Here is a 27,118-nt window from a genome sequence, read left to right as displayed (position 1 = left end):
GCCACAATTCTCCTCTGTGGTCTCCGGGAAGCTGAAGAGAAATAATTTTATGTACAATTACCTGCACGATTGGTTGCGGGAAAACTGCTTTCATTCAATTATAGTTTGAATTTGCCGCGGCAGTGGCTCCCGCGATCGTGACGCAGCACTGGGTCACAAAAAATGCTAAATTCGCTGAAAAGGGCTAAAAATGTGGGATGAAATACTGGGCAAGCGAGCTACAAATTATTACATGTATTTTTAACAATTTCTATATTCAGAATTAACATAAAATTGAAAGTACACACTTTTTTTATACATCAGTGCCCAATGGTGTCTTTCTCGACCAAAAAACAAAAGTGAACCAAGCGTTCGAGAGAGCATCACAGGCTCTTACAACATTCACGGCTACGAGAAGACGGCGAGAGTAATGTCTAAGCCACCGTTATTTATGAGCAATTTAATATGCTATATATTTCTTTGTTATATTTTTAATTATCATTGTCTGTATCGGTTTCCACACTCGCCGACCACATACATTATTTGCAAAATTGACATACATAATATTATACAAATATAAAAATGGAAAATTATTATTTCTTTTATACAGAATCCACATAATCGATAAATGTTATTACAGAAATGAAATATAAGAACAAAGATAAATGTTTCTTGCATGTATTTAATGTCTTGCCCAGAGACGTCACACCCTCTACTGTTCCTCATCTAAGTAATCGATTTAGGAGACAATCTGAGAAGCCGTCCTAGCTTGTTCACAGATTATGGTGTCGTTTATCGTCTAGTAAAGTCATCAGATCAAAATTAATTACAAAAAGGTTTAGATAAGATATCTGCATAGTGTGAAAATTGGCAAGTGGCCCGAAATAATGAAAAGTGTGAGGTCATCCACATGAGTGCTATACGGAATCCGTTAAACTTTGGTTACATGATAAATCAATCAAATCTAAAGGCCATGAATTCAACTAAATACCTGGGAATTGTAATTACGAATAATTGAAATTGGAAAGAACGCATAGAAAGTGTTGTGGGGAAAGCGAACCAAAGACTCCTATTTATTTGCAGAAGACTTAGAAGATGGAACATATCTACTAAGGAGACTACCTACACTACGTTTGTCCGTCCTCTTGGAGTACTGCTACGCCGTATGGGATCTCAGCAGATGGGATTAACGAGATACATCGACAGAGTTCAGTGAAGAGCAGCACGTTTTGTACCATCGAGAAATAGGGGAGAGAGTGTCACGGACGTGATACAGGACTTGAGGTGGAAATTATTAAAACAAAGACTTTTCTCGTTGCGGTGGGATCTTCTCACGAAATTTTAGTCACGAACTCTCTCCTCCGGCTGCGAAAATATTTTGTTGTCGGTGACCTACACAGCGAAAAATCATCATCATAATAAAATGAGAGAAGTGAGAGCTCGCACGGGAAGATACAGACGTTCTTTTTTGCTCGCGCTGTTCAAGAGTGGAATAACAGAAAATTAGTGCGAAGGTGATTCGATGAATCCTCTGGCACGCACTTGGTGTGACTTGCAGACACCGTAACACACAGGGCGCAAATAACCAGATTTTATTCATCTAGTATTTGAGAATGAAAGCCCTTAGTGATTTACAAAAACGTATCTGAGCAGTTCTCTTAGGTTGTTCGCAGATGATGCTGTAATTTTCCAACTAGCAAGGCCGTCCGAAGACCAGTATCAGTTGCAAAGCGATTTAGAAAAGATTGCTGTATGGTGTGGCAGGTGGCAGTTGACGCTAAATAACGAAAAGTTTGAGGTGATCCACATGAGTTCCAAAAGAAATTCGTTGGAATTCGATTACTCGATAAATAGTACAATTCTCAAGGCTGTCAATTCAACTAAGTTCCTGGGTGTAAAAATTACGAACAACTTCAGTTGGAAAGATCACATAGATAATATTGTGGGGAAAGCGAGCGAAAGGTTGCGTTTCATTGGCAGGACACTTAGAAGATCCAACAAGTCCACTAAAGAGACAGATTACACTACACTCGTTCGTCCTCTGTTAGAATATTGCTGCGCGGTGTGGGATCCTTACCAGGTGGGATTGACGAAGGACATAGAAAGGGTGCAAAAAAGGCAGCTCGTTTTGTATTATCACGTAATAGGCGAGAGAGTGTGGCAGATATGACACGCGAGTTGGGATGGAAGTCATTAAAGCAAAGACGTTTTTCGTCGCGGCGAGATCTATTTACGAAATTTCAGTCACCAACTTTCTCTTCCGAATTCGAAAATATTTTGTTGAGCCCAAACTACATAGGTAGGAATGATCATCAAAATAAAATAAGAGAAATCAGAGCTCGAACAGAAAGGTTCAGGTGTTCGTTTTCCCGCGCGCTGTTCGGGAGTGGAATGGTAGGGAGACAGTATGACTGTGGTTCGATGAACCCTCTGCCAAGCACTTAAATGTGAATTGCAGAGTAATCATGTAGATGTAGATCTTCAAACTCTCACGAAATATTTTTTCACAGACACCCTTCCACAAAATGTGAAACGAAAAAAGTTTTTCGCTTACTACATTTTCGCTGTTCATGCATTAAAACTTCCGGCATCAAGCATGACGCTTTAATTTGTTATTATTTAACTACTAACACTGTTCGCAACACATTTTGCACACAGTATCAAAGTATATCACTGAATGTACCTGGAAATCATATAATTGTACGGCACATATATCAGAAGATATGACGTTGTAAACAATGACGTACGCGAAAAACTTGCTTTTGCGTAAAACGGAGTGCAAATTGCCCCTACTATATTTAACTAGTGTTTGATGACGAGAGAACTTTGCAACTTCCAACAAACTTTAAACAAAATTTCACGCCTTTTCTAGACTTTTTCTCGCTTACACGCTTAATATCGAAATATACTCACCAAGAATACAGTGAAGTTGTAAGGTATTGGATCTTTTACTGCAGTTATTGGACGGTGTGTTTTTGTAAGAGCAGTACTCAATTTTAGTATCTAATAGAGCTGATACGTTCTCTCATGGTTGACTGTTGCCATTGCACGGTGTCGTAGTATTAGTAGAAGCTGATTCTTTAAGGAATCGAGGTTTTTGTCGTGTTTACTAATAGAGAAGGAGAATCTTTACTGATTTACTGTACTTTACTTCATCGCTAATCCCTATTCTGCATCCTATCCTATCATCCGGTGAGCCGCGCGGGATTAGCCGAGCGGTCTGGGGCGCTGCAGTCATGGACTGTGCGGCTGGTCCCGGCGGAGGTTCGAGTCCTCCCTCGGGCATGGGTGTGTGTGTTTGTCCTTAGGATAATTTAGGTTAAGTAGTGTGTAAGCTAAGGAACTGATGACCTTAGCACTTAATTCCGATAATATTTCACACACATTTGAACATATCATCCGGTGACAACTGAATATCACAACAATTAATAAAATGGGATGTGACAGCTGTCGCCTGAGAGTCAAAAGCTGTTTAGTGAACAAGTAAATACGAATAATGGTTGCAAAATTTGGGCAAAGTGTTACTTTATGATACTATATTATGCTCTGCTAAGTTAATTAACTTCTTCTTAAAGGGAATAATTTATAAAATAATTTGTTGTACAATAGCTAGAACTGGACGTAGACCTTATTGTACGAAGTGGAAAAGCTCAAAATGCTTGAAGGTGTTTTTATAAAATGCTTGAAACTATAAATCAAATCGATTATACGTAACCGTTTAAATATTTCTATTGCATTTAAACATATTTATTGTATACTACGATAAACACTTACATAATTTCACGGTTAATCCTTATTTCACACTCTGAGCAAGAGAAGCTTCAGTTAAGTCTGTTAAGCAGTACTCGTGCGTTTCAGAATGCTACAATCTGACTGGGCCATAATTTTCTTAAAATTTTGTCTATTTTGTCTCGAGAGCGCTTATTTTATTTATGAACTTACTTTCGCTGCCAAGTATCTAGTTTTTAGGCCATCGCTTACTGTCATTCAGGCATCCCTTCTTAAGTTCTCCTTATAAACACTGAACACAGTATCTGAAATAGTGCTCCATACATTTCAAAAACACGAATAATAATGGAAATAAAAATGATGATAACGGTGATTATAATGGATTTCATAATATGTCTAATTGTAAGTCACATTAAAATAGCAAGAACTACATTATAATAACGCAGCAATTATATCCGCCAACGGCAACTGGGTACAAGCAATAGCCATGGCAGCAATACGCAACGGCATTTAATTGATGTGATAAACAGAGCAATAGCGTCAAAGGAAATGCGAAGCTGAAGAAAGAGGAATGGAGACTAAATAAAAGCAAGAAATAATGAGGAGTTTATAGAAAGAAGCAAGGACGGGCTGGAATCAATAATGTGGGTCACAGAACGGTAGATAATGTTATATTGGTGTACAAGATGTCTGCTTGGGTACATGGAGAGAGAATCTTCGTTGGTGATAACAGCTTTCCGCAGTGCAATACCAGGCATCGTCCTATTGAAGGCGGTTTTCCATTTCCTTCCTCCGACCTTAAAAACTTACCTTCATTGTAGTGTGGTTTTGACTTGTATGTAGCTTATTGATCGACTTGTTCTAGAAATGAAATGTATATGAGTTAGACGCTATAACTTGATACAGGCAGAAATTTTATTTTTTTAATGTATTCATATCGTTGATGTTCGTGAAATATCTGTAGGGACAAAATCAGATTTGAGTCGACGTTTTAAGCGATGCTGAGAGCATTATTTTTGTGTGCCAGGTGGACGCATACCGCTTTTCCATATCGTGGCCCAGGGTTCTCCCCACTGGAGACGTCAACAACATCAATCCGGAGGGAATCGACTACTACAACAAGGTCATCGACGGCCTCATTGCCAACGGCATCACTCCAGTGGTAAGAGCAACCTCAGTGATCCGGCTTCCGTTCCTTGACATTAGAGCACTAATAAAAAGTGACGCCACACGGTGTTGTATATGTTTGTTGCAGGTGACGATGTTCCACTGGGACTTGCCGCAGACATTGCAAGACATCGGGGGGTGGCCCAACCCCAGGCTGGCGGACTACTTTGTCGAGTACGCCAGAGTGCTCTACGACAACTATGGCGACAGGGTAAGCGACAAAAGAGTGTTCTGGAGGTACACTAATACTACGCTTTGATACTCATATTCAAACTTACGCTGGAGTTAATAACTGAAATGTAGTGGGAAAGGCATTTGCATCAACAATTTTTTGTTCAAGGCTAGGAGTTCATAGTTTAATAGAAATGATACTGTCTTGTCATAGAATAAACGAACAGTACGAAGAATGCAAGCTCCGAGCATTCGACTGAGAATATAGTAAAATATTTTCCAGTACATTACATAAGATCTTAAATAACTGGTCCACATAATCAGCAGTTATTCTGACGGTAGATGTAGAGACGATCCATGTGTATAGCTTTTTCTGTTGAGTTCCTATTCGCCTTATTCTTTCCTCGAGGTCACTATCCTCACTATCCGTCTCCAGGCAAGGCTGCTTTATTTGCTCGCCTAGTACTAATCCGACCTTTTGCCCTGTCTATTATGACTTCCCAGTAGACGGTAGGTCAGACTCTAATACTCCTTCACTTGTCTTCAAATGGTATAAATGGCTCTGAGCACTATGGGACTTAACATCTGTGGTCATCAGTCCCCTAGAACTTAGAACTACTTAAACCTAACTAACCTAAGGACATCACACACATCCATACCCGAGGCAGGATTCGAACCTGCGACCGTAGCGGGCACGCGGTTCCAGACTGAAGCGCCTAGAACCGCACGGCCACAAGGGCCGGCTGCTTGTCTTCATAAATTCCTCTCTACGAAGTTGAAGAGGGATGTGACGCGTTATCATAGTCATTCGCAAGGGGGAAGGCAAAGAGGAAGAAGATGCTTCCCCCCCCCCCACCCCCCTCGCTCTTTCTACCACGAATCTGGTCTACAGAGATCTTGTTCGTAACAGAATTTTTATACACTAGTAGAAGTGAGTGGAAAACCATTGACTCACTGTGAAAGTTATTTCTTTGTATCATATATAAAACTTAGTTTTTGTGCCGTAAAACGTCTCGAAATTCACCAGCTTACTTTCTTTCAAAAAACTGAGAATTTTTGAGTCTCTCTCCTCTGTCTGGAAAGATTTCTGCGTACGTCATGCGTGTTGCCTTTAATGTTTTGAGGAAGAGGAAGAAATGCACTTCAGTCCCCATAACGTCACTCTGATTCCATTGCTTCCTCTAAATCATTTCAGACTGATGCCACAAAGGACGTTGATCGGCTCGGTTGTCGTTTCCTTTTCCCACCATAAGTAGCTCTCAGTTGGCCTCACAAGAGCTGAACGCACCCCGCCCGCCAACAGCACTCGGCAGACCCTTACAGCGGCCCATCCAAGTGCTATCCAAGCCCGACAGCGCTTAGCTTCCCTGCACTTCCTATTTATTTCATTCCTAAGTAACTTGTATTTATGTATTCCTGAATTTCACTGAGCGTTTTTGTATATTCTTCTTTTATCCATCAGCTGAAGTATTTCTTCTGTTACCCATCGTTTCTTCGCTGTTACCTTCTTTGTTCCCATGTTTTTCTTTCCAGCTGAGATATCCTTTATCGCAGTATGTATACCCTCAGAGAACTACAAGCGTATCCCTTCATTCCTTAGTACTTACGTATCCCGCTTCTCTGCGCATTGATTCTTCCTGACTAGTCTCTTAAATTTAAACCTATTCAACACCATTATTACATTGTGAGCTGAGTCTGTATCTGCTTGTGGGTACGCCTTATAATCCAGTATCTGATTTCCGAATCTCTGCCTGCCCAAAATGTAATCTAACTGAAATCTTCCCATATCTCCCGGCCTTTTTCAAGTATACCTCCTCCTCTTGTGATTCTTGAGCAGAGTATTCGCTATTACTAGCTGCAATTTATTACAGAACTCAGTCTTTTACCACACTCATTCCTAGTACCAAGCCCACATTCTCCTACAATTTCCCCTACAACTGCATTGCAATCTGCCGCGACTGTTAGAGTTTCATCACCCTTTACGTGCTGTATTACCCGTTGAATATCCTAATATACTTTCTCTATCCCTTCATCTTCGGCTTGCGACGTAGGCACGTATACTTGAACCATCTTCGTCGGTGTTGATTTTCTGTCGATTCTGATGAGAGCAACCCTATCACTAAACTGTTCACAGTAACTCACTCTCTGTCCTACCATCCTATTCATTACGAATCCTACTTCCGTTATGACAATTTCTATTGCTCTTGATATTGCCCTATACTCATTTGACCAGATATCCTTGCCTTATTTCCATTTCACTTCACTGACCCCGACTATATCTAGAGTGAGTCACAATTTCCCATTTCAGATTTTCTAATTTTGCTGCCACATTTAAACTTCTGACATTCCACGCCCCGGTTCGTAGAACTTTTCTTTTCGTTGGTTATTCGATCTTTTTCACATGACCAGCTCCCCCTTGGCAGCCCTCTGCCATAGATCCGAATGGTGGACTAGTCCGGAATGTTTTACCAAAGGAGAGCTCATCATGACACTTTCAGTTACAGACCATATGTCCTTTGGACACATAGTATATGTCTTTAATGCAGTGGTTTCCATTGCCTTCTGCTTCCTCATGCCATTGATCATTACTGACTCTTCTGCTTTTAGGGGCAGTTTCCCATCTCAAGGGCAAATGTGTCCTGAACCTCTAAAGGCTCCGCCTCACTCTTTGACAAGGTCGTTGACAGAGTTAGGACAACGTCTTACACCTAAGTCTTCGGCTGACATTGCTGATATTTTTCATTCAAAATTTAACGGGTGGTGAGGTTCGAACCCGGGACCGTAACGTTCTGATTAGTAATCAAAGACGCTACCCCCTTTTTTAATTTTTTGGCGCAATCTTTTTTTATTTTTTATGTTATTTTTTTCCTGTGCCTCTTCCACTTCAGGCGTTGGCTCCTAGCACACCTACTATCCCCAAAAACCTATCCATCCTACAAGCAAAAACAACAGCTAGAGCCACCGCCACCTTCACCCTAAAAGCTAACTAGGACGGAAGTTCACCACCACTTCAGGTACCGACCACGAACAAAAACGAAATACGTCTGTGATCGTTTTGGTAAAAAAAGAAAAGAAAAAAGAATAAAAGAAAGGGTAGAATACTTTGATATTTTACTGATTTAACTTTTATCTTTTTTATTTGTTTAACTTTTTTTGTTTAATCTTCTTCCGCGGATGTCCACAGCAGCCATACGTTGGGATGTCTACGTCGTCTTCTCGTTCAGAGAGGGTTAGACACACTACAATTTCCTTTGCTGTATCTCATCAGTCCATCATGTACTATATCGTCAATCTCTTCTCACAACCGGTACACTCCAGTGGTCTGGCAGATGCGGAAAGACCGACCCCATGTAATTCGCAAAGCGCGAACAATACGGCGCCTTGCGCCGCAAAAACCGTATAACTGCTCGTTAAATGGTGCCAGAATCTAACAACTCTGCAATACCCTCACTAAAAAAGTATGACACCGCCATACCTTTGACCCACACGGTGGCGTTACGACGAGTAGCAGGGTAGTAAGTAACGTCGGGATGGATCAGTTCGGTGGGCTCTACGGACTGAGGTGTCCGTCGCAGCAACAATGCCAGCATGCGACATGGGAGGAGCAAACAGTCGGCGGCCGTTACAAACGAAACGACGCATGACGGTGTCGACAGCGGCGCATCTGGGCCGAGAGCTATTCAGCACCCCCAAACCACGGGTCACTTACCTCAAACATAGTGCTGCCATTTTAACTTTGTATCGAACTTAGTAGGATAACTCAATCTAACTCGTTTGTACAGTTTTTGGCGCGGAAATTGGTTTTTACTTAATAATTTTATGATAAACTGGAACTACATCCAAAAGCAGGACCTAGAACGTAAGTATAATGCATTAATAAGATTCCGAAAAAAGTGGTATAATTCAAAAGTAAAAGAAGTGGCTCAATGAGAACCTCTACAGAACGTTTTGATAACCAATTGAACCTAATTCTTAAAATACAACTTTCTAAGTTTAATACTACACGCTTTTAAAATGTCGAACAGGACAGGGATATTTGAAGAAACTAATTATCAGATTATTATGAGACTCGAAACCTTGACATTGGTTTAGTTTTACCTAATCTAACCCAATTTGGTAACTACTTTTAAATATTTAATTTTACATAAGATTATAGTGCAGTCTCTTTGTTCACAGAATACGTTATCGATAGAGATTCTTAGTTCTTCATCGAACTCAACCGTAGGCATTTTAGTGGTTTAGTGATTAGATAGTATGGCACAGCTCACAGCTAGAGATAGTAACGCTTTAGGACTACTTTGGTGCTAAATCCTCGAGTAAATGTTATTACTTTTAGCTTAAATCCTGTCAGGCCTTCCAAATTTAGGTTGTCCATTGTTTCCCTAAACTGATTAAGCAGCGGCACAGATGGTTGCTTTAAAATTACATGGTCGATTTCCTTCCCCGATTCGAGATTGTGCTTGGCCTGGAATTGACGGGATGTTCATCCCTAATCCTCTGCGCTTTTTTTGCTGCATGGGGTATATCCTGCTTATTGCTGAGCCCAACGGAGCCTATCTTGACAGATGGCCTCCTCCTCTGCTGTATTACGACCTCACTATGGTCTACATATGACCATGTCTCAGAGTCTCCCCGTATTATTATATTTGCTATGGTGTCTCTCAGCTCCATTTATTCTGACAATATTAAACATTTATCACTCTAATATGTAACTCGAGTGATTAGATCTGTAATGAAGTAAGTTATTGAAACGAAGGATACACCAACGACGTGTTTTGTGAGCAGGTGAAGTGGTGGCAGACGTTCAACGAGCCGGCCAGTTTCGTCTCAGGCTACTCTGGAGGCTACATGATCGCCCCAGGCATCAACTCGTCAGGTGTGGGAGACTACATGGCGGCGTACACCCTGCTCATGGCACACGCCGGCGCCTACCACCTATACGACGAGAAGTACCGAGAGAGCCAGAAAGGTAAACACTCACCACCCACCACCATGGCTGGTGCTAGGGTTGGCGAGGCAGGGTATCCAAATTTGATGTAGGATCATTGGAGAATATATATATGAAGCCCTGAAATCATTATAAGTAGGCGTGTTTGTTGGAATCGTAAGTCTCACTTAACACAAGACATATAGTGTGGGACCTCGACAGGTGATGTCTACTGGTTTTGGCAGGTAGAGTTCGTCCCATTTACATAATAAGACCCAAAGACTATAATTTGCCTTTGACACTCACTTCACATCCGCAGTACGTTGCTTGTAAGTCACATCATCCACAACTATATACACGCATGCATGTGATTTTACAATGCATAGGTGCGCGTACTCACTTCAGTATTAGCGTATTCCTATTCTATTCTGTTTGCCTGCGGAGCTATTGAAAAATCACTGTCTGTATGCCCCCATACGCTTCCCAACCTTCCTCTCCCGATCGCTATAAACGATACTCCAGCATTGTTTCCCCATTCTATCTCGATAATAAAATGTTATTGAATGTAATACTCTTACAGAGAATTAGTAAACTTATATCCTAGTAAAAAATAGGGCTCTTTCTAAGACACAATTTCATTTTAATTTCTTTAGGATCCCCTCATATCTCACATTGAAACTCAAAAGCACTTTCGTGAACTAGATAGTCTGCACACATAAACCGAAACCGCTGATTTAGACTGCTACGTCACTAACTACACTATCTGATCAAAAGTATCTGGACACCTGTTCGAGGGCATTGATATAAGCTGTGTCACCACTTCGCCATTATGACGGTTTGAACTCTATTGGTGACATTTTCTATGAGGTAGTTGAATTTCTGAAGATAAAGCCGAAACCAGATACGGCAGGGATGTTGCACGCTGGGATCTGGTGCATAGTCACCGTGATAACTCATCCCAGATTCATTCCGTTGGATTTAAGTCGTGATTCTGAGTAGGCCACTCCAGAAATGTTACTGTCCACGAACCATTGTCTAACAGATGCTGTTTTATGAAAGGACGCATTATCATGCTGATGCAGACAGCCATAGTCTCCGAAGTGTTCCTCTACTTTACGTAATACACAATTCTCCAAAATATGTTCATATCCTTCCGCGTTTAGCGTTTCTTAAGAGCAATAAGAGAACCACAGTCTCCCCGCGAAAAACATCTGATACCACAACGCTCACTCCTCTGTTCTTCGTTGTTGGCACTACACTTGCTGGCAGATAACTTTTCCAGGCAGTCCCTAAACCCAAACCCTTCCATCGGATTGCCACATTGTATAGTGTGATTCATAGCTCCATATCACTCGCTTCCGGTCATCTACTGCGAAGTGGCGTTGCCCTTTAGGCTACCTCATGCATCACTTACCACTGACTATCGAAATGTGTGCTTTGTGACGAGTTACTTGACTACTGTACTACTGGGGAGCATTGGCAAAGGACCCAGAGAAATGGAAGGAAATTGTAGAAGAGGCCAAGGCTCATCAAGAGCTATAGAGCCAAGAAAGAAGAAGACTGACTCCTTCCGCTGATTTCATGCGATTTTTTTAGTTACCTTCTGCTATGGCCCGCGTCCCTTTACGTCAGTACGAGAGGTCTGCCTGGTCTTGGTTTCAGTGAGTTTGTTCCTTCGCGAATCCACTTCACAATGACAATCCTAACAGTCCACTTGGGCAGCTTTAGAAAGGTTGAACTGTCCCTGACGGATCTGTAGCTCATGTGACATCCAGTGACTAGCCAATGTCTGAAATCACTGAGTTCTTCTGTCCTACCTATTCTGCTGTTACTGCTCTGAACACAGTACTCCTCGACTCCTCTTATCCTGATGGATCCATCTCTCATGACGTCTAGCAGTGAGTTCCACATTACATGGGGATGACCAGATACTTTTAATCAGACATTATACGAATCAGCCGATGGAGATAGGTGCAAACGCACTTAACGTATGTACTGCACCATCCATAAAGAATACTGCACGTTTGGAAATCTGCGTCATTAGTTCTAATTTTGTATACTGTGCCGGACTCAGTATCTGTATAATAATGGCGCTACTTCTTCCACTAATCACTGTTTCAGTGCAAATTTATTATGCCTTTGCAAGTGATTATGCCAGTCTTCAGGGAGTTACTTCTTCTGTTTAGAGATGCATTATGATGTTAGCAAAGTATAGCGTACCGAAAACCTGTGACGAAAGGCATTAAGGATAACATCTGCAATGTGTGGCAATTCGCAAATAGTAAATACTAAAATGGGGAATGGAAAACAAGTATTTGGAATGGGCTGGTAATTATTGGTTTGTCCACAATTAGAATTATTTTTCCTGAGCATGAGCTCTTCTATAAACTAGAGTCTCACAATAGCAAAAAGAAAGAAAGCAATGAAGTTTACCAGGGTAATTAAGAATGTCCCAGTACTATCACACTGGCATTTTTCCGTTTGATTTTCCAAATACGCAAGAATTATATGTATTTTTCTTACAAACTTACCGAATTAACTTTCATCTGACATATAGCACGCGTAAATTTCACAAAATCTTTTCCCAAACGCCACACTGTTCAATTCGTCTTCAATTCCATAAGATACATATTGAGTATAGCCCACCATTTATAATGTATGCTCTGTAACGATAGGCCAATTTTTGCTGATAAACAAGCAGCTGAGCAGAGAATTCACGTAACAATTACTGTTAGAGATGGTGACAAGTATTGTTTTGTATGCAGCGACAGAATTCAAAAATATTTACCCCGAAGTTTCTGAATGACTCTGAAACCATCTTCGACTTCCTCTGGATAAATCGTGGGAATATTCATTTATTTCAGTTAGTTTTGCCACCCTATTTCTGGTTTCGGAGCCACACAAATTTCCAGTCGTCGAAACTGTAAGGTATCGAAACAATGCTTTCTGTTTACTTAAAATGGTTGTCCACTTGTTAGTGTCTCATGTATCATTACTCTCAGCTATCGTACAGTGTGTGTAACTGACATGCATATATCTTGTTACAGGGAAGGTCGGCATCACAATTAACAATATGTGGTACGATCCTGCCACCGACTCTGCAGCGGACATAGAGGCAGCAGAACGCAAGATGCAATTCTACGTAAGTACCAGGAGATCTTATAACCTTTATTCACAACAGCATTACTATAAGGTATTACAAGAAGAATGTTTAGCTCACTTAGAGGGAGATGGAAGGCTCTCGTTAACTCGATACACCATTACACCACGTAACTATAGAGCCACTCAAAGTTAATTGGTAGCTAAATCTGAATAACTGTTACTTAAGCCTGTCTTTCATTCAATATGGGACAATGCTCTGAGGGATAAGAAAAAAAAATTGTTATCAGGAACAATAAAGACGAACTGCTACCCAATGAATGACTTTGTCAACATTGTTTACAGGACTTATACCCATAACTTAACAGCCATCATAAACCTAAATACGAGTTTTGTGAACGTTTGTACCCATACAATAATGCTAGATTCTACATATCCTTAAAATATTGCGATTTTTCGTTTCCATTTAAAAATGACATCTACAGTTTTTGAACCTGATTCGTTATCTTGGACACAAAACATAGGATCCGTCGAACTGAATGCAGTTACTTATCGACATTGCTGTTCTCACGATTTCAAACGACAGCAACGTTAAGGATTTCAAGTTTGTAAAATAACTTATCGCTGTTGGGAGGATCCGAAAATTGAAACAAATGAATGAAAATAGTCGGGTTCAACACCTCATCAACAAAGAAGCCATTAGAGTCAACGTAGAGATTCGGAAAGGAGACACGTAGTATAAGAAATCGGAAGAGTCGCTTTCAATTGATTCAGCCCAGCATTTTCCTTAGTCAACATAGGTAAATCATGGAAAATCTATATCTGAATGGAAAATATAATTTGCGTGTATAAAGATAAATGGCTAGACGGGACTTTGAACCATCGTCCTGTGGAACTCGAGTAGTGTCTTAACCACTACACCACCACGACTGAATGTATCTAACAATTTTAGAAATTTATAGAGACAAGTTGTTCATATACGAAGAAAATGTTTGATACAGTGGCATCAAATCGGGGTTTAGAAGTGCCTAAACCAACAATAATTCACATGTTCTCATAATGTTGTGTATTAAATGTGGCGCAAATGTTGCCAATGATGAAAGTAAACCTCGGGCAATGCTACAAATAAATCTGTTACCACAAACTTTATTTCGTTCTGACATTTGTTGGCTTCGCCTACTGATAACTAAATTGTCACTTTGAAGCTTCACTTAGGTATCTAGCTCCGCTACATGTGAGTCTGTCACCATAACTATATACTTCCAGTCTGGCCTGTACAGTCACCCAATTTTCACGGCCGAGGGAGACTGGCCTGAGGTGGTGAAGCAGAGAGTGGCGGCAAACAGTAAGGCTGCGGGCTACCCCAGGTCTCGACTCGTGGAGCTCACGCCAGAGGAGGTGGAGTATATCAAGGGTGAGTAAACAACACCAGCCACAGCATCATCTGGCCTGATGGACTTTTCCAGCTTGAATACCATCCGTTGTAAAGGTTTTTTTAATTAAGTCTTGGTTTCACATGAACGCTGTGCGAAAACTACAAGATATATCAAAGGACTGAGCATCTCTCCAAGTTTCGATCCGTTAACACGCCGTGGCGTAGTTGCACAGCGCATCACTGGGGGAGGGGGAAAAAGCGTGCCAGAAGATGGCGAATAATGGAGCGATGTGAGCGTTTTTGGCGTTCCTGAATTCGCCGAATGTGAGTCAGTATTGATGGTTCACCGACAATTTCGAACAAAATATCAGGAGAAGGCTCCAACAGACATACGAAACCATTGGTGGTACTACACATTCCGAGGACTAGCTGTCCATATGGTGCGAGGAAAACAGGCTGACAGGGATCGTCGGCTGATAAAGTGGAGTGCGAGAGGAAGTAAACTGTCTCAATGGTCACAAACATCTGCATGTAAAACCAATACTGGCTCCAGTTGTTACAGGCATTGACTACTTCGGAAAATAAGCTTCGTTCTGAATGTTGTATCGACTTGCGGTGGCTACTGGAGAAAGATGGGTTTTCACTGAAGTTGGTACTTAGTGACAAAGTTTGGAAGAGTTTCAAGGAGGGCTAATTATGGCAGATACTTACACTACCTGTGACGTGTTTGGAAGTGTGTGGCAAGAGTGTGCGTATTTTAATTCGTACGCACATCTTAAACGTTACCCAGTTTTAGCACTTTTCATGTAAGTTAAAAACTCCACTGATATTGATTTATTTCTGTTTCTCTCGCAGCTGTCTTCTGAAACCTCAGAGGTACTTATAAATAAGCCTGTACGAAAGCCATGCACAAATAACATCCCCATAGCTAAGAGCTGAAGTGTCTGTAGCGTCATAGATGACTATCATACTTGCACTCAAGGAATACTTCATTCTCTTTATTCCTTGCCCTTTTGATTCAAACAGAAAAGTCATTCAGGAAGGAGCAGTACTTTGAAAACATGGTACCTTTTTCCTTTATTTTAGTTAGTTCATTCCACTATTTAAATTGTTTTCTGGGGCCAGACTCTCCTCAGATTTTAGGATTTTGAATGAGGTACTGCTATCTGACGAAACTCGTACTAGCCTAATGTCATGCTATTCTTCGCAAAATATCAAACTGGAAACTAGGCTAAAATGCTGAGAATTTTATAGTTTCGGATCACACGAAGCAACACAAAGTAGTATTGTTTAACTACGCCGTTAATGAGTTACGACTAGACTATCGTACAAATTCCAGAAAATGACAACATGGGAAAATATACTCAGTGGACAAAAAATTACTCGCCCCACATAAATCATTACTAGCATCATTTAATAGCGCTTAAGTCCCGCTGGAGACTTGATAACTGCCGAAATTCGTTAGGAAGTGAGCTTACAAGTCTGTGCAGATATAACGCGTCCAAGTTAAGCCCTTGCTGAGGATCTGACTACGCAATTCCACCAAATTGCAGGATGCTGATACCAGTGTCTTTTCCGCTGTTCCAACATGTCTCGCATATTTTCTCTGGAGTTCAAGTCGGTTGATTTCTCAGGCCAATCGAGATGCAATAGGGTAGGCGAGTGTCCAGAAATCCGGTCACATATTCTTCCAGCCCGGAGAACTTTGCTGTTGTCTTTATGTACCTGTCTGAGCAAAGGTCCCTTGCGAGGTGACAGATTCGAAATGTTCACTGAATCCAATTCCTGTCTCAATGTTCCCTCGCTAAAAGTTGTGAATGGACCCTCATTCACTGCCTGCGACAATTCCTGTCCGGTTAAGTAGCGATTTTGATTCAGAAGGCTTGAAACGAGTCTCTCGTCCTTCTCATCTACATCTACATCTTACTCCGCATGCAACGTACCGGTGTGTGGCGGAGAGTATTTCTGGTGCCGCCAACTGATCCTCCTTTCCACGTTCCACTCGCGAATAGCGCGTGGGAAGAATGACTGTCGGTAAGCCTCTGTGTTAGCACTAGTTTCTCGAATTTTCTCGTCGTGGTCATTTCGTGAGATGTTTGTGGGGGGAAGTAATATGTTGTCCGACTCTTCCTAGAAAGTGATCTCTAGAAATTTTAATAGTAAACCTCTCCGAGACGCACAACGCCTCTCTTGTAACGTCTGCCGTTGGAACTTGTTGAGTATCTCTGTAAGGTCCTCGAGCCGACTAAACGAGTCCGTGACGATGCGTGCCGCTCTTTGTTGAATCGTCTCCATCTCTTCTATCAGTCCTGCCTCGTTATGATGAACAATACTCGAGAATCGGTCGATCAAGCTCCTTATAAGCCATCTCATTCCTTGGTGAGTTATAGTTCCTCAAGAATCTTCCAATGAATCGCAGTCTGGCATCTGCTTTTCCTTCTAATTGTTTTATGTGGCCTTTCCACTTAAGATGGCTCTGGGTAGTTACTCCAAAATATTTTAGGCCTGTTTCACACTGGGACACTGGTGACGGTCGCCAGTGATGGTCATCGGTGACTGTGGTGAACACTCCTGGATCGCTGGTGTCCGACACCACAGGTATTGCCAACTGATTAGTTAGTAAAATGGACTTGTAGGGGTAGCAACTAAATTTCGCTAGCCTTTTATGGTCATACAAGCTTGTCTCATTGAAATCAGGCACAAAATTCTTTATAATTTCTTGCCACGCATTCGTTTTCATCACTTTGTTGCTATAGTAATCCTTTTCACATCCCAAATAGCAGGGCGACTTTCTACTTCACTTACAAAATCTTCCGTGTTAATCAAATCTAAACTCGTGGCTACAATGTGTACAGTATAATGTACAAAGAAAGTTTCGCGTCACTGTCTCAGAAATGGCTGCCTATCGGTTGGCAAATCTGCAGCTCTCTCTCTCTGTGATCTGTGTTCCAGTGTGAACACTCCAACTCAAACTAATGCATGACTGGTGGTCACTGATGTAAACACTGACTTTGTCCGTCACATGTGGCGATGGTGAGTCACTGCTGGGTCACAGTACCTCGGCGAGGCAGTGTAGTGTACCGGTGTGAATGTTCTAGTTCAAACGAATGTATCTCTGTCGGTGACCGTCGCTGGTGACCATCACCACTGTCCCAGTGAGAAACAGGCCTTACTGTCGACACTGTTTCCAGCAATTTGTCATCTATAGCGTTGTTATACAGTTGCGGATTTTTTTTCTGTGTATTTGCAGTATGTTTAGGGTCATTGCTGAGGTGTCTATTACGGATTTATGGATCCCATAGCCTCTCTTTGTTGGTATTTAATATAGGCCCAGCTTGAAGATGCCACAACTTCGTCTCCAAAAGTCCATCTCCATTGCAAGCAACTTGTTTCTCTGACGCTTATATTATATTAACCACGTTTCTCCTCCTTACGCAGCGATGTTTATCACAACGGAATATTATGTCACCAGTGTGACCCTTTTCGTTATTCCAAAAGACTGACTTCAGTTGTCATCTGGTCTTCCTGCTCTGCCCCTATTTATCATATATGTACTCGTCACTTCTTCCGTCTGATGATATCATAATCCCCAGACTCTTACTGTTGTGAATTGGCAGGAGCCAATTCTCGGGGTTTGGAGGAAGCCGAAATGCACGCTTTTAAGCTCACGTAGATTGGCGTGAGGTCTGGAACAAGGTCAGAGAAATAAGACTAGCAAAACAGGAGGTAACTGGTAGAATACTTAACTTTAATCCACAATTGGTGTACATCGGTCTGACGGTACAGGCATCGCAAGTTAAATATCAAATGCTATGGCACCTTGCTAGGTCGTAGCAAATGACGTAGCTGAAGGCTATGCTAACTATCGTCTCGGCAAATGAGAGCGTAATTTGTCAGTAAACCTTTCCTAGCAAAATCGGCTGTACAACTGGGGCGTGTGCCAGGACGTCTCTCTAGACCTGCCGTGTGGTGGCGCTCGGTCTGCAATCACTGACAGTGGCGACACGCGGGTCCGACGTATACTAATGGACCGCGGCCGATTTAAAGGCTACCACCTAGCAAGTGTGGTGTCTGGCAGTGACACCACACTTACATCCTCTGATCTTGCTGTCTCTAGCCTCCATATCCTCTATGGCACTGATGCCAACTTCCAGATGCTCAATTTTTATCGTGCTTACTGTCAGGCCCCATCTTTCATACTCCTCTTTTAACTCCCGAAGTATGTACTTAGCATCATCCTGGTCACCTACTACAATGACTCGTCATCGGCAAAGAGAAGTGTATATAAGATTTCATCCCTTACACGGACTCCCATGTCCTCACATACGTTCCTCCAGGCTAGAAGTGCTTTTTCTACATGGGCATAAAATAGCGTCATGCTGTAGTACACCATTGGCGTAGACCTTTTGCAACTAAAACTCTGGTTACACTGAATGTCCTGCTTTGAACGGCACTAACATCATTCATATATAACTGTTTAACTGCTCTGATGTAAACAGCTGACAAGCCACTATTCTTTGTACTTTCCCACAGATTGTTTTGTGGTAGCTATTATACATTTGAAAATGGTTTCACAGTGAAAACAGCACAGTAATTAAAATAATAATAATAATAATGGGCTTTTTCAGCCAACTTAATATCAACCAGAGGGGTACACGGTTTTCTCTCAGACATTTTATGGTGGCAATTGACGCAGGCGATACTCAGTATTACGCTTTTCCATCGATATGAGAAAAATCTGTTGCTTTTGCGACTTACGTACTATTTACTGTGGCCTGTGTGTTATATTGTTAAAGAAACAAGGTTACACATTTGTAAAAAGGCTCTGTCAACTTGACAGTGGACTGTCTTATTTCAGGCACGTCTGACTTCTACGGACTGAACCACTACACGGCCTACCCAGTCTCAGACGGCTCCAGCGGCTACGACCCCTCCATGGAATTTGACGCGGGCGTCGTTATCGGGGAATACACGGACGCACCGCAGGCAGCATCCACCTGGCTCAGGGTTCGTAGTCTCTATGTTCACTGAATCACTCATACTTGTCCGTCTTCTGTACTGCGTATGTGTTCTATGAGACATTTGGTGAAAGTGAATCAGAGCGCTGGAAGAGAGTCGGCTTAGAACAGCGAAGTGCTGTCGTCGGATAACACAATTCCCACAAATTTATTCCTCAACTGAGGCCATGTTTGATAGCGGGACTTCTCTTACGAAGAAACTCACTCTTTACATTTGCTCGTCTGCTTACTATATCCCACTTGCTTCGTTCATCATGCGGTATTCGTCTTACAAGGTAGCAAAATTCCTTCGATTCGTCTACTACGTATCACAAAAGATTTGACGTTAAGTTTAATTCAAGTTTCGTTTCTGTCACCTGTATTTATGCTATAAGATGTATTTTTTCTTGCTTTTTGCAATCCTCGGTGATACTCGAAATGACACAGTTCCTAAATTGTGCTGAAAAACGCGTAAATTCTTCACCAGTTTTTCACACTTACGTTGTACTGTTCACAGTCTGTCCGATAATACCTTTATCGTTTGTTATAAATGAGTGCTAATTCTCTACAATGTTCACTAAACATTTTGGTTCCTGTGCTACAGTCCCGCCATTAATAGGTGATCGACTTGTACGGCAAATAATAGCGTGATCATTTCAAACTGTAATAACTATGGAGTGAACCCTAGCAATACCAAATAATTTTCCATAAGGTGCGTTTCAACAGAGAGAGGCGATATTTATGCCCACGCCCAAAACAAGTTTAAAAGAACAAAATTCATAAAATGTTGATGGATTAGATTAACAACATACTTTTAAAGAGATACTGATGTGTGCGTAAAGTCCTGAACCTGCAGATACTGAAATGACGTTCAATGTGGAAAATGACTGCTACTTAAGACTTAAATTCCTGGGATAAGTTTACCTAAAAATTAAAACATTTGGCGAATCTGGTAGGAGAATTCATTAAAAACAAAAATATTTTTCTGTATATTAAGTAGGTGACTAGATTACAATATTTGCAAAGGGTGAGCATAAAGCAACCCCGCCCCCCCCCCCCCTTAATATTGCGAGGGTTAATACTTCTGCAGAGTTGTTTCAAACACTTGAGCAACAGTTTGTGGCTCCACGAGTCGCTATTACACACTTTGTTCCACGAGGTTAAATGTTAGGTGAATTCCACAATTCCTTGATCTTTTAACGCCTGCTGATAAACATTCGCGTTTGTACTACACAATGTTCTGGGGGAGAGACATTTTTCTGCTGAAAATTCCAGTCTCATAACACAAATCCGTGATGATTCTCCGAGAGCTTCAGTTTTTACATCTTCAAAGACAATCCGAACTGAAACATCTGTACATGTATTTTTGCGTCGTTGCCCTTAATATCAATGAATTTGGTAACCAATCTAATTGCCACGTTATCCTTGCAGAGCACTCCTTGGGCCTTCCGCAAGCTGTTCAACTGGCTCGCGCAGCACTACCCTGGCTACCCAATCTTCGTCATGGAGAACGGCTGGTCGGACACTGGAGAGCTCGAGGACCAGGGCCGAATAGACTACTACGCTGTGAGTGTTCTGTCCAATTCTTTCGATTCGATCAACATTATCATAAACTTCTCTGGTACATCTTCTAAGACAAAGAAAAGATGCAACACGAAAGAATTTCCAGAATGGGACAGAAACTGATAGATGGGACTCACACCTACAGACAAACGATTACAATTTCAAGAAAATTAGAATATTTGTTCATGAGAACAATCTTCACAAATTGAGCAAGAGAATAACGAAATGGTCCACCTCTGGTTCTTTTCTTAGCAGTTTTTCGGTTTGGCATTGACTGACAGAGTTGTAGGATGTTCTCTCGACAGATATTGTGCCAATTCTGGCAAAGTGCCATGTTAGATCCTCAATATTACGCTCTGGTATGAGGACCGCACCCATAATGCTCCAAAATTTCTCAACTGGGTAGAGATCCGGCGACTTTGCTGGCCATGTTTTGAAAAAATATGCAATAAACGATAATAAATTTACGTTACGTCCTTAGTAGTTCTAAGATTGACAAGTTCTACATTTCGTGTGTTGTAAAACTCAAAAATATTACAACAATATCCCAATTATCTTTTTATCAAGAATGAAGACAAGCAACATAAACTCTTGCCATGTGACGGCTGGCATAATCTTGCTGAAACGTCAGGTCAGGATGGCTTTCCAACGATAGGCATCAAAATGGGGCACAGGATGTTGTCAGAATACTGTTGTGCTGTAAGGTGCAGCGGATGACAACCAAAGGGTTCCTCCTATGAAAAGAAATGGAGCACCAGACCACCACTCCTGGTTATCGGCCTGTACGGTGGGGGAGAGTCAGGTTAGTATTCCATCAATTTCCGGGGAGTCTTTGGCCTGGAATCTCACGGAATGCAGTAGAATTGTCTTCAGTGATGACTCTTGCTTCAAACTGAGCCCTGATGACCAGTGAATAAGCTTCTGGAGGCGCCCTGAACAGCAGTGGGATACCAGTCTGACTGTTTACGAAACTGTTACACAGCATTACATTATTCTGTCAGTGGTTTCGTCATCCTTATGATTAAGGTAATGTCATAGGGTCTCTTTCTGAAAATAAAGTTTTTTTCTGTTCACAGTCCTACTTGTCTGCTATGCTCAAGGCTATTAATGAAGATGGTGTTGACGTAATCGGCTACACAGCTTGGAGCCTCCTGGATAACTTCGAGTGGGGCACAGGATTCACGTAAGTAAAGCCAGATGATTGCATTCTATTGTCATCAAACATTATGGACAGTTCTTCAGACCACCTGACCTCTCAGTATCACAATCAGATGGCTCAGTAACATTTGGTATATGCAAATGTCCATTATGTGTACGAACGTGTTACATGCATTTCTGTTATTATACCAAAACATTTCTCCCGGCTTCAGCACTTACGTGTAATCTATTGCCACCCATCATCATAAATTAATAGATCATGTGTATTTTTGTGGGGCACTTAACTCGATAATTACAAACACACTGTAGTTAGATCCATAAAAATGCCTCCACTTCATATACAGATCGTTCAGATATTGTACTTCTCGGTTGTTTCAGGACCAGATTTGGACTTCACCATGTGGATTTCAACGATCCAGATCGCACAAGGACACCCAAGGCGTCCAGCAAATTTCTTGGACAAATCTTCAAAACGAAAACCCTTCCTGCTGAGTACCTAAACTAATTTACAAGAAGTATTGGACAGTCGAAACAATAAAAATTTGCATAAATAAAGCACTTAATGTTTGTTTCGTGATCTCCATTGCATCCCTATTCCATTCCAGACATACCTGAAGTGAGTCTTTGGTATGTGACTTAAGTGCTGTGATCTCCCTTCATCTGTCTTTAACTGCCTGGAAAACAGTGAAATATGTGTGCAGATTTTCCCATTTTAAGATGCCATGTACAAGTTGCTCTGTCGCTCAGCTGCATTTAAAAATTTAGGGAGAATCTTAAATTTCATCAAAAAGAAATCTTCACCGTGTGCTTTGTATTCTGGTGGATGACTGAACCACACTTCTTCGAGGAGGATTTCCACCACAATCCTTGTCTTTAACTACACAATTTATACGTGTACAACATCCAACCACAGTAAAACTTCCTGGCAGATTAAAACTGTGTGCCGGACCGAGACTCGAACTCGGGACCTTTGCCCTTCGCGGGCAAGTGAAGCTGTGAGGACGGGGCGTCAGTCGTGCTTGGGTAGCTCAGATGGTAGAGCACTTGCCCGCGAAAGGCAAAGGTTCCGAGTTCGAGTCTCGGTCCGGCACACAGTTTTAACCTTCCAGGAAGTTTCATATCAGCGCACACTCCGCTGTAGAGTGAAAATCTCATCCAACCATAGTGTCTTGTATCCATTTACAACATCGTTAAAGATAGAGCACAAGTTCGAATTCAGTGAGAATGAGTATTGAAACTGGATTATCTTTCTCAAAGGAGCCATCCTGGAATTCTCCTTAAGCCATATAGGGTAACCAAGAAAAACATAAATCTGAATGCTAGTACGGAGTTTCGATCCCAGGTCAAATCCAAACAAACCCTTCTACCGACAAACCATTTTGCAGTTACCAAATGAACCTCAATATTTTCACTTTTGTACGCACCAAAGGAACCTTCTTCCATTCATGTAACTATATATTTTGCAATCAGAGGTAAACCCTCACTGACTAACTTGGTTTGAGTTTGATCCACGCCAGGATTCCATTCACTGTGCCCTTCTGGTATGTACAAGCATTTTGATTCTGTGAGACACAAATTTAGTGCACTAAAGTGAGTGAGTGAATGATATACAAAACCTTTAGTGCAATAAAGTTGTTACTTATAGTAACATTTATACAATGCACATTTGTGCCTTGTTATTTGACTGCACAGGTTATAGTTCAGTCCACATTTTCTATATTATAGAACACAGATGAACTGCTAACTGAAATTCGACTGTATTCACACCAGTGTCGACCTCAGTTGGCTATACAATCTGACTACAATCCCATAAGACAATATCCATATTGATGCTGTTTACGGTGCTTAACACCCCCTAAACACATTAAGATTATAGCAACTGAGTGTGGTTTGAGGAAGCTTCTTGTGATTGAGGATTGGTAACACTGCACCGTTCACATTCTGTAGTTGAAAGCTTACACATGTATATGTTAAATATCGTTTTGCATCCTGTCATTTAGGAGAGGGACAGAAGTAATCAAAGCATGTGGATAGCTCAATCAACAACTAGTTTGACCTCTACTCCGTCATCGTCAACAGAATATAGAGGAAACAGAAAGTTCGTTCTTATATGGTTGCACATAACGCAATTGTAGCTTTTAACACGTTTATTCTCTGCATCTCATTACAAAGGTAGCACTAGTGGTGCACACGGCTATGGACTGAGTTACCACAACACCCCAACGTTATGGGCACTTTCAATGAAGATTACAATAAAGTTTGATATTTGGAAGTGTTATACAAAACCAGCTCTTAATCTTCAGGAACCAAATTAACATAAGTAAAAGATAATGGCTTAAATCAAGAAATCATTCAGTTGGGTTTCTGAATACAATATATGTGGCCGAAGCTTAGGCAAAACATCGTAAAATTGGAGTATCTTACCACGCGAGGAATTAGATTTCTTCCTGAAAAATGTGGCTTTTAAAGATTCTGATTACCTGTTATTTGAAAAGGAGTTCCATTAGCTACCATCACAACCCCGAATGGATTGATTCTACGCATCGCCCATGTGCACGACCTAATCACGTCAAACAATGAAATTAAAGTACCAGAATCACAACCAAAGTCTCAATAAATATAAAACATAGCTCTGTATTACTGCATACATGAAAACCATTGACCCTCCTTTCCAATGAGAACAAATAAAAACTCCAACATTGTACTGCTATCCTAAACACAAAGCTGTGGAGGAATCTCACCAAACTCTGCGACTTGATTTGCCGGAATCTTCCTAATGAGTATCCTTACCGCCACACCACATCGTTTAGTCAACATCAAACATATGACTGCGAGGTCCACAAAGATACTACTATCCTACAAAGATCAACTATCAACCACCTCCTTGGTAGCACAAAAGGTAGTTGCACATATTCAATATTTATTGATAATACTAGTTTCTCAAACATTTGATATATTCTTGCGACCCTCACATCAGCAGTATTATTGTCAGTATTGTCATTTGGCAATCGATTTTACAAGGTTGTCATGTCACACACCCTAAAGAAAGCGTGTGCCGCAGTCATATCGGCTGTAACAACAGGAAACAATGAAAAACAGGAAATGGGTCAGAGAATGGCTGAGAAAGTAGAGCTACTTGTCGCATGTTAATTTGCTGACTGAAATTAGAATGTCCCTAAAAGGATTAATAAATAATTTTTAGATCAGTCTTGCACTGAACGAGACATTATTAGTGTTGATACAGCATAATACAATAAGGGAACAATCACTGTTGTAGAGAAATTAGGAGTAACTTCATTATTTTCTGGCGACAGGAAGGTCATTCGAATTCTCGAAGTTAGTTCTGTAACATCAGCAAACACAACTAGTAAAGCAATTGTATCTGCCCTGCAACGATATTTTCAGGTAACTAACATAAACTTTCTTTTTTTCGATTTGCGATAATGTGGTGAGACGCATTCATCAGGTCTCTTTACTAGTCATTGCAGATACATGACACATTTTTCAAAGTAGATGCGTGTTTCCAAACTGCTGTTTTATTCACCATGCTATACCATATTTTCCTAAGTAATAAAGTAAGCAATGTCACAAAGAATCCTCCAGTGGCGATCCTAAAGCGGTATTCTTGAACTAACACGCTCAGTACGAACTTACAATACTGAGAATGTTTTTGGAACCATCAATATCATTCGTCAGTATCTCTACTGTTGACAATACGTAACGTGCCTTCAGTAGGTCAATACATTGTTTGACAATATTACTGGACGTGAAAGAGCCCAAGTCACTTCAGCTTGCTTGGCTAACATCCATGGATGATGGAATGATGCATGCTGAAACAGCACACATATTCATTGTAATGTTTAATATAATATGAAGGAAAGCAGGTGGATGATACAACTATAAATATCGGAAATCTACGAACCTGCGACGTAGATTGCTAGCTTAGTTTTAAGTGAAGAAAACATGTTCCTTTTTTCACGTACATCAAATTATATTTCAATTATACTTATGAGTGAGACCTGATCGAACAGCATAACATGCAGTCCGCTAGCTTGCGAGTCAGGGAGGTGAGTGAGAGCGACACCAAATCGACATGGTGGATTTACAACCGTGTGCTGGTACACCGGCCGTCTGGGTGTAGTTTTTAGGCGGTTTCCAACACTCGTTTAGACAATCACTGGGTTGCTTCCCAGATCCCATTTCGCGGTACACAATACGCAAACAGTTAAAATACGATAATACGCAGAGCATTGTTTATACGTCTTACAGACAGACGGTGCAAACAACTTCCCTGTTTTAGGTTCCTTGGTGACTGTGGCATCATACACAGCATTCGGCCACGAACTAATATATTAAATAAAACTTGCCAAATCCTGGTTGAAGTGGACACCTTAGTAGATGGGACAAACATTAAGGAAAAGACGAAGGCGGAGGAGGAGGAGGAGGAGGAGGAGGAGGGTGAGAAGAAGTTATGTTTATGTGAGAAAACCATGTTTTGGTAGTTTAATTAACTTTAATATTAATTTTAAATGTTATTATTTGGTCTGTACCTTTTCTTAAAAAAGTAGTGCTTACCTTTGTAAGAATTCTCTCTCTGTATCAGCTGCACATCATTTTGTCTGTCGTTGCGACATTCAATTGTCACCTAATGATGATCCAGGAAGCCGAAAACTGGTTTGGGAATAATTAAATAGTAGTTCCATAACACCAACGAAATATTTCATCTTTCGTTATTATTGTTGCGGTCTTCCAATTACCGACAGTGAATTCGTTTGATACTATGAATTCAAAATGGCCTTTCATGAAAATGAACAATAGTCTATGACTTCTCGTTATCTTTACTCTAAAACCCTGCACGGACATCACGTTATGTGCGATTGTGGGTAAATGAATTAATAATATGAGAGGAAACAGATAGGTGTCTGACATATGGAAGTTTGAAATGAAATGTAT

The 27,118-nt window shown here is 41.1% G+C and overlaps 1 protein-coding gene across 1 annotated transcript in view; it reads left to right on the top strand.

The window, feature by feature from the left end:
* The window catches only part of LOC124622902 (myrosinase 1-like), a 38,043-nt gene extending 15,373 nt beyond the window's left edge, over positions 1-22,670 (top strand). Inside the window, exons 4-11 of the mRNA XM_047148691.1 lie at positions 4,736-4,870; positions 4,964-5,086; positions 9,832-10,015; positions 13,021-13,098; positions 14,440-14,486; positions 20,876-21,010; positions 22,084-22,190; positions 22,544-22,670. Of these exons, the coding sequence (XP_047004647.1) occupies positions 4,736-4,870; positions 4,964-5,086; positions 9,832-10,015; positions 13,021-13,098; positions 14,440-14,486; positions 20,876-21,010; positions 22,084-22,190; positions 22,544-22,670 (936 nt within the window). The remainder of the gene's footprint in view (positions 1-4,735; positions 4,871-4,963; positions 5,087-9,831; positions 10,016-13,020; positions 13,099-14,439; positions 14,487-20,875; positions 21,011-22,083; positions 22,191-22,543) is intronic.
* The last annotated feature ends 4,448 nt before the right edge of the window (positions 22,671-27,118 follow it).

The sequence above is a fragment of the Schistocerca americana genome, chromosome 7 (assembly GCF_021461395.2).
Source record: "Schistocerca americana isolate TAMUIC-IGC-003095 chromosome 7, iqSchAmer2.1, whole genome shotgun sequence".
NCBI classification, from domain to species: domain Eukaryota; kingdom Metazoa; phylum Arthropoda; class Insecta; order Orthoptera; family Acrididae; genus Schistocerca; species Schistocerca americana.
This window is presented reverse-complemented; position numbering and strand designations above follow the sequence as displayed.